Genomic DNA, 8,406 nt, shown 5'->3' with positions numbered 1-8,406 from the left:
CATATATATATGATATAAATAAAATTTATAAAGTTTTTAAAAATTTTTGTCATTCTGTTATCATTCTGTTTTTATTCAGCTAAACCTTTATTTTTATTCTTTTGAGTGCAGAAGGTGTAACATAGAAACTGAAAAGAACAGATTCGGTGATATACTAACACAGAGAAAGAAATGACATAACCAATCTGTGAAGCTACTTGCACACAATACAGAAACTGTAAGAGTTTTTCAGCGAGCTCTAAAAATCTAACAAATAGGTCTAGATATCTGTGCAGGCATAAATATCAATTCTCTAATAAACTAAGATCATATTAATGATGCCTACAAAATGTTACGAAAGCGGATATCACGAAATATGTATTCTGCACGAAATCATCCATTCACGCGTGACTTACCCTAATCGATGTGGTCACCAGGTTCCAAAAGCTGGCTTGCATCATACTTTCAAAATACGAAAATATACCTCGAATCCCGACAATAAATACGGAAGGAATAGAAAGGGAAAAAAGTTCGGCAGTGAAATAATGAAGGTCTACCGGTTATCGCGACAGGTTCGCCTCTCGAAAGGTGCTGATAATTCAGTGATTATAGAACACATTTAGTTCGCTAAAGGCGTCGAAAGATGACGCTAGGAATTCCATCAAGAGGTCAGCAGGTTACTTTCAATTCATCGATAGCACCGCAAGAAGGCGCACCAATTTTCAAAATGAGGCGCGTCATGGAATAAAAATGGCGACAGTTCGCGGTACTTTGTTAATCTAGTGACTTTAAAAGATTGTCAAGTCAAAGAGGAGCACAAATTTCGGCTATTATAAAAATCAGTTTATGGTAAATTGGATAATAATTCGGAAAGAATGGGCATTGTTTTTATTCGTAAGTTTATTTCGAGAGGAACTTTTTCAGATAGAGCTGTAATAATAAACAATAAAGTTATCAGACTTTCATTTTATTACAGTGACAAATATACACTCAGGAATTATATATTGTAGATAAAAAATAATTAATCAAACGAAAAAGAAAATAGGTAGTTGATACTTGTGTCATCAAGTGGAGAACACTAAGTGTGAAATTGTAATATTGATTTCTATTAATAACTATAGTGCTTACTGAGGTGAATATTAATTTCTAAAATTGATTTGCTTGTGAACTTAAAAAATGACTAATCAAACGAAAAAGGATAGGAAATCATCATTCTTAATCTTAAGTTTTTCTGTATGATATAGTCTTAAGATTAATCATTGCATTTCATATTAAATAATGCAACTTTTGTGTGATGAAAATTCTCTCAGATTAATTTTAATGATTAACCTTAAGACTATGGCACACAGAAAAACTTAAGATTAAGAATGATGGTTTCCTACCCTTTTTCGTTTAATTAATCATTTTTTAAGTTTAATTAATATTTATCTCAGTAAGCACTATAGTTATTAATAGAAACATCAATATTACAATTTCACACTTAATGTTCTCCACTTGATGACACAAGTATCAACTTGTGTCATCAAATGAAAAGCATACAGTATTTACAATATAAAATGCAATATACACTCTAAGAGAGTGAAAATATTTCACTTCTTGAAAAAGAATGAAAATTATTGTTACAAGAAGTGAAATATTTTCACTCTTTTTTGAAAGTAGTTGTATTTTCACTATCTTATGAGATTTCACTCCAAGAAATTTAGAATGTAATAACATATATATTACATGACACTTACATTGTTTAGTATGAAATTATAACATTGATATTATGTTACTTTTTAGTTGGTGTTTACTTAGAATTTGTCTACATGATCTATTAATTTTGTGAAATTGAATTTATAATAGACAATATCTTTTATTTCTTTTTTTCGTTTACTTCACTCAGATTGTTTTGTATCAGCTTGCATACAGCCGGGAATGAGTTGAAGATCTCATAATCGTATTCTATTTTGAAATTTATCAGCCATCCTTTTCCTGCTCGATGATTTACGTCCCACTCACGCGGATATATCTTATTTTTCTGTTGAGCCATATGATAAGCCACATACGGCAATCGTTCTAACGTGCAGGCCTGACATATGCAATGGGCTTGCGGAATTGCGGCCAAGAGCTTCAATAACAGTAACTCCTCTTTAAACGAGAAAATTCTCCCGGTTCCATTGTACTCGTACATCTTCGCCCCAGAATTTTTGAAGCGGAGTACCTCCTCACACAGTGTCTCGAAATCAAGTTCATAATTCTTAGCGACCAATTCCTCTTTTGCTCCAGCTAGAATATCGTTTACTGCTGCTTCGAATCTCTGTGTTAATTCGATATATTCTTTCGTTTCCTCCTTAACTTTTATTTTTTTAAGCATAGGTGCATAGTCCCATTTTTCGCACATTTCGGCGATTACTTTAGATCTTTTTCTACTTGAAGACATGGCTATTGCTTTGCTAAACCAAGTTTGTAATAAATTAGTATTTTCATCCATTTCATTACAGTAACCTAAGAAAAAAAAAATAAAGATGATTATATACTTAAGGATTAGGATAATGTAAAGCCGGGGACACACGATGCTTGTTTCTTGCTGGATTGTTAGCTGGATCAGAATTTTGCCACTGTACTGCACACTTGGCTGCGGTAACTGAAAATGTCAGTATTGGCCAATACGATGACAAGAATCTTATCCAACTAGCAATCTAACAAGAAAACATCGTGTGCCGCTGGCTTTAAGATAGAAGTCGCAAGATCTTTGATTTTGTGATTTCCGTCTGTTTAAGATGAAATCTTATATAAATATATTGAATAATAGTTAAACATAGAATTTCGTAGCGTGCTTTTTTGAATTATTTTTACAAATACTTCTTAACTCTCCGGAGCTAAAATTTCTAACACAGTTACTTACGTTGGATCTGTAAGGCCTATTTAATTTATGTTAATTAAGTGGCACTATTTAGTTTCAAGAAATCAAAGTGATATAACTTGTATACAAAAGAATGGATACTAAATATTTTAATAAAAAAAAATTCGAATTTTGAGATGTAACCACGACCTTGTCACCTCTCCGATTTTTAGGCAGAGATTTCGGTTTTTTGATTAAATCTAAGGTTAATCGTTCACAATTTTGATGATCTTTTTCTTTACCTTTTTTTTAAGTGTGTCAATTTTTCTTCGGATTTTAGAAAAATATTTCCAAAGGAGGCAAATCCGATAGTCTTTTTTTAGAAAATATATTAAAAAGCAAAATAAATTTCAATAATAGCAAACGATCTCCGGCAAGGCTATTGTAATCTCCGACAGAGAGTAGAGCCAAATCTGATGACTTTTTTTGAAGCACTGCAAGACAATTTTTGTTTCGATAATTTCGGTACTTCAATCTCTGGTGAGATAGTAGAATCTTCAGCAAAGGAGAACCGTCGATCTCCGGTGGAATACTAGTGGAAAGATGATTATTAAGATATAACAAAGAACATTCAATCGGTTGATACTTTTTACTAAGAGATTTATAAATGCGTTCAATATAGATCGTCAGTTCCAGAGGATTGAGCAATTAAGATAATATATAATTAACAAAATACAGATAATACTTACAAAGATCTCTAAACGAAACTGAATTTTCGGATAATAATTAAAAAAAAATTGGATTGGAAACTGACAATTGACTGAAACAAACTGAAACAAACAATCAGACTTAAATTGTGTTAATATTTGGAAAATTTAAAGTTTATGTCTTTAGGTAACACAATTTCTCCAATATATCTAAATAAACATGTTTCTTTTCTTTCTTCTTACCTTAATGGCGCTGAACTCAGATCGATAATGTATACTGTAGTAATGTGTTGGTTCTCTGGATAATCTAGACGTTGTATGAAGGTTGCTAGCAAAGCTCTGTTTTCATCCTGCAACAAACGTTATTACATTTAATTATTCAAAGAAAGATAAAATTTTTTCGAACAATATAGTTATTCTTTCTTACACTGCTGTCTTTTGAAATATATATTTTGTATCATTCGTTGCGTGAATTGGAAAAAAAAAAGAGAAATCAGACGTGAGAGAGATTTTTAAATATATCTATATAAAAGACAAATGTTACTCTAATAAAAGTAATTATTTCTTTTTACAAATGTAATATTTGTATTTTTTATAATTACAAAAATTTTATTTATTTCATAATAAAAATTTTTAATTAATCGAAAAAGATAGCAGACAGTCCGCGACGTCATTTTCAAAATCAATGCGCAGAAAGAAGAGAAAATAATCAGTCGTGATTCATTATTTGCAAAATAAGCATTGAATTGTTTCATTCTACGGTTTCAAAGGATACGAGATCGACAAGGGAGGAGGATAAACTTCCAACGATTGATAAAGACGTCGAGACACGCCAAAGAATTTCTTTCTTTGGCGAAAGTCGCGGATCGATTGACGCATGAGCATTTTAGGTGGCGTCGCGACGCCGCCAGCGTCGTCTCGCCTATGCATCCCCCTGTCGGTATAATTCACGACGAGCCCCACGAATTTCTTTTTTTTATCTGTGGGGTAGATCGTGTTGAGAAGGAAGGGAAAGCGTAACGAAAGGAAAAGGAAAAAAAAACCGACGAGGAAGGGAGTGTGAATTAGGGCGATAAGGGGATGAAAGGGCGAAGAGCGAAACTCGAGAAGAGAGAGACAAGAGGATAGCGGGATAATGAGAGAGAAAGAGAAGATGATAATAATAAAGGGGTTGGTAGGAGAATAGGAGATAAAGGGCGAGGGACAAGGAAGGGACATGGGAGAAAGAGAGAGATACTACATGAATAAGCAGTGATGTAAGCGAGTCTCGGAAGGGCCCCTCTTACGCAAGGATGCTTGCATTTTAAATGTTGCAAATCAATAATTGCACGCAAAAATAAAAATAATCTCTCTTTGACGTAAAAAATTCTAATATCGTATGATTTTATATTACTTTCAAAAGCCTCTTATACTTTAACTTTATTAAGATTATTTTTACAAAATATCTTCAGAATTTATGTATTTTAGAAATTATTGAATAAGTAATCTTACGTATTTTAGAATTTACATATATAAAGAATAGAAAAGATGTAAACTTTCTTAGTATCTCTGAAAAGTGTTCCAACCTATACAAAAAATTTAAGAAATTTTTTTAAAACTTTTTATCAGGAAACGTAAATTTTAATAAACATAACAATTAATTAAATTAGAAATAGACTGATTAACGTAAAAGTCGTAATTCGTAAAATTGTTTCCCCTCATTTTAATTTCTTAATCTTTTCTCAAAAATGATTTTTTAAGTTAAGAAAGTAAATAAGAAAAAAAATTAAAAAATGAAAAATATTACGATAAATATGTCATTGTTTTATTGATTTTGTCAGTATTATGAGAATTTAAAAGAAAACGTCCACTTAGGTGTCAATTTTTCTGAGATTAGAATAACACATTTTCAGAATATTTTATAAAACTTTAATTAAATTGTTAAAATTTAAAAAAATCTTATAAACATAGTCTATCTAGAATCAAAGTAATATGTATTAAAATTCTAATAAATTTTATGGAATTGGCAGGCTCACATAGAGATAAGTGTACAATTATGTAAAATTTATTTTACTTTTTGGTAAAAAAAAGACAGCGATTGTTTTATAGCCACTGTAAGATATTTTTTACATTTTATAAAGTAAATTTTGAAAATCGTTCGTGCTTACAGTCTTGAGAATAATATGATTTACTTTACTGTAACATTGACTGAATTTACTGTAATTATAATGTACTACCCCTCCGGTATTTTTACTTTTAGAGATAAGTTAATGTTATCATAAATTCAAAAATATCGAAAATAGTCCAGAATATTTTTACTAGTCTTGTAAGGAAAAAATTACTCAACCATTTTTTTTTTTCGTATAGCAAGTTTCATCGACATTGGCGCCAGACCACTTTTCCACGCGCCACCCTGTACATTACGCGTGCGTAGTATGAGCGTAACGATCCCTCGTAAGTGCGAGAGAGAAAGGAGGACACACAGAAGCGAAAGGAAGAAAGAGATCGAAAAGGGAGGAGAAAGAGGGGTGAACGTCTCGCTCGCCGAGGGGTGTCGCGGGGCAACAGATGTCCTTCCGCATGACGCACGCGGGGTGCTCGTCCCTCGCGGAGAGGTAGTCTCGCGTCTGGTGGTCTCTGCATGCGTCACGTCGCGAAATTGCAGAGTGTGTGACTGTGTCCTCGCGAAGGATCAACCGGGCGAAGGATCTCATTAGACGAAACAGGTAAGAGTGACTTACGATCATCAATTCACCTTGATGAATTCTACGCGTCCTCTCTGTAATCCAATCCCGTGTGGTAAATGAATTGCTTGGCGCGGTCCCTTCTGTTGGAAATGTCAAAAATTCTCACGCCGCAAACGAGTGCGATCGAGAAAATATCGAGTGGTTATTCCCACCCCGTGTGAGATATATTTAGCTCTCGACATATAGCTCGATTTATTCGCCGGACGTGGTCGGACGATTTGCCGATACGCAAGCCGTTTCGTTTTCGAGGATAAGCCAACGTTGTGTCTCGTATGTAAAGTAAAGTTGAATTGAATGACGCTCGTGTAAAAGGAATGATTTTGCGAAAGTATCTAAAAATTTGACTTATACGAGTAATTTTTTTTAGTTATTAAGTTTATATAATAATAATAATAATAATAGTTTATATAATTCCTGTATACAGAAATATCTTGAATATTTAATCATATGGATATCTTATAGACATTATATCTTTAAACTGTCCTTATGATATAATTTAGACATTTCTGTTGTATAGGATTACGTAAGACGCTCAAATTAGTTGCTAGAATGTCAAAACATTTTTTATTAGCTGCGTTTAGCAGAGAAAGTAGCTTTATAATTGTTGCAAAATTTTTTAAGATAATTGGTCCTGCTCTTAGTTCCTCATTAAATCTAAATGTATAAATTAATCAAGTGTTAAAGTATTTCACAACAGTTGGAAAGCTGCTTTCTCTGCTGAACGCGTCCATTGCTCATCATGCTTGAGATTCTTACATAATTATTTTGATAGTTCAATGGAATTATTTCCAGATTAGCTAAACTTTTAGATGTATTTCGGCAAAATCGTTCTTCCATATGGCAATCGCGCAGTAAATATATATGTATATCTTGATAACGTCGTTGTTTTAAAATCTATTTTAAAATACCCCTTCACATTCACCTCTTCGTTGATCCGTAAATAATTATCGGAATTTCTTTCAGCCGTTCGTCTGCGAAATGTACGCGTGAAATGTCGCTGGACGTGCGCCGCGCGGCTTTCTCCCGACGAAGGGCATTCTCTGGTTAGCGCGCGATGTGCGAGGTATCGAAGAGCCAACGCAGGACGTTCCGGGACCAGGACCCACCGCGAATATGCAACAAGAGCGCGGAGAACCTGCTGCGAGACGAGCTCGAGTTCTCGCGCTCGACCCCGAGCTCGCCGACGACCCTTCAGCGCGCCGTCAGCCTCGAGAAGTGCTTCAGCGAGCCTGAGTTCTTCCAGAAGCAGCGCGAGCTGCTCTCGAAACATGAACAACGGTCGAAGGATGGCGACGGTGAGGAAAACGTCATCCCTGGCTCCGCACGTGTGGACGACGATTCTGGGAGTACGGCCGCAAGCATCGAGGAACTCTCGAAGGAATTCTCCGCCAAAGTGCCTTCCCCTTGCGAGCAGGCGAGCGAGGTAGGAGCGAACAATTGTGTCAAAGAAAAGTCTTTAGAAAGACAAATCAATCTTTTCGTCACAATTTTCTCGTCAATGTTTTCATCATCATTTTTTCGCGAAGTCGACTCTGCAAGAAGATTGTAAATCAATCACACTGAGGCCCAATTTTTCATTATCTGATTAACTTGTGGCTGATTAAGCTAATGTTCACTCAATAGGCTTCACCCGTAACATCATCATAGATTAAGTCCATTGGGTAAAACACTAAGTTAAGTCTAACCACAAGTCAACAAAGAAAAAAATGAAAAACTCAGCCTGAGAAAAAAGGTATTTGTGACTGTGATTGCATGATAAAATAATTGTCGTTATGAGCTCCATTTTTGTAGTTATTATGTATGCTATGATGTTAGTAATAATAATTATATTTAGAGTTCTATATAAAAAATATATATAATGTTAGTATAGAAAGTGATTATAAACAATAAAAGGAGCCACACGCAGGATCTTTCTCGTATTTCAAGTCTTGTATTTTAAATATTTACGTTAATAATATAAAATAATAAAACGTAGACACGTTTTTACCAAGATCAGATCATTTTCAGGATGTCAAAGCAATAAAGTATAGATGTATAATTAACAAATTATAAATAAGTATCAGAATAATAAAAATGTCATAAACGAAATTGACAAATGATTATATTGCATAATTATTGTACCATGCAATTATAGTCACAAATCCCTAACACTTTGCTCTCTGCTATTACT

The 8,406-nt window shown here is 33.8% G+C and overlaps 3 protein-coding genes across 3 annotated transcripts in view; 1 reads left to right on the top strand and 2 right to left on the bottom strand.

Annotated features, from left to right (window-relative positions):
- LOC108750578 (dihydrolipoyl dehydrogenase, mitochondrial) overlaps positions 1–600 on the bottom strand; it is a 4,282-nt gene extending 3,682 nt beyond the window's left edge. Inside the window, exon 1 of the mRNA XM_018490113.1 lies at positions 396–600. Coding sequence (XP_018345615.1) covers positions 396–440 — 45 coding nt within the window. The 5' untranslated portion in view covers positions 441–600. The remainder of the gene's footprint in view (positions 1–395) is intronic.
- The window catches only part of LOC108748916, a 12,383-nt gene extending 4,598 nt beyond the window's left edge, over positions 1–7,785 (top strand). Inside the window, exons 2-3 of the mRNA XM_018487338.1 lie at positions 5,857–6,215; positions 7,200–7,785. Of these exons, the coding sequence (XP_018342840.1) occupies positions 7,291–7,785 (495 nt within the window). The 5' untranslated portion in view covers positions 5,857–6,215; positions 7,200–7,290. The remainder of the gene's footprint in view (positions 1–5,856; positions 6,216–7,199) is intronic.
- LOC108750599 lies at positions 1,773–3,845 on the bottom strand. Its single transcript, XM_018490138.1, has 2 exons — positions 3,754–3,845; positions 1,773–2,466 (listed from the first exon to the last, which is right to left on the bottom strand). Exon 2 carries the CDS (start codon positions 2,450–2,452, stop codon positions 1,835–1,837), a length of 618 nt encoding a protein of 205 aa, XP_018345640.1. The 5' UTR covers positions 2,453–2,466; positions 3,754–3,845; the 3' UTR covers positions 1,773–1,834.
- Positions 7,786–8,406: the final 621 nt, after the last annotated feature.

The sequence above is a fragment of the Trachymyrmex septentrionalis genome, unplaced genomic scaffold (genome assembly GCF_001594115.1).
Source record: "Trachymyrmex septentrionalis isolate Tsep2-gDNA-1 unplaced genomic scaffold, Tsep1.0 scaffold11, whole genome shotgun sequence".
Taxonomy (NCBI): Eukaryota; Metazoa; Arthropoda; class Insecta; order Hymenoptera; family Formicidae; genus Trachymyrmex; species Trachymyrmex septentrionalis.
Note: the sequence above shows the minus strand (reverse complement) of the source record. Positions and strands in the feature narration are given on the sequence as shown.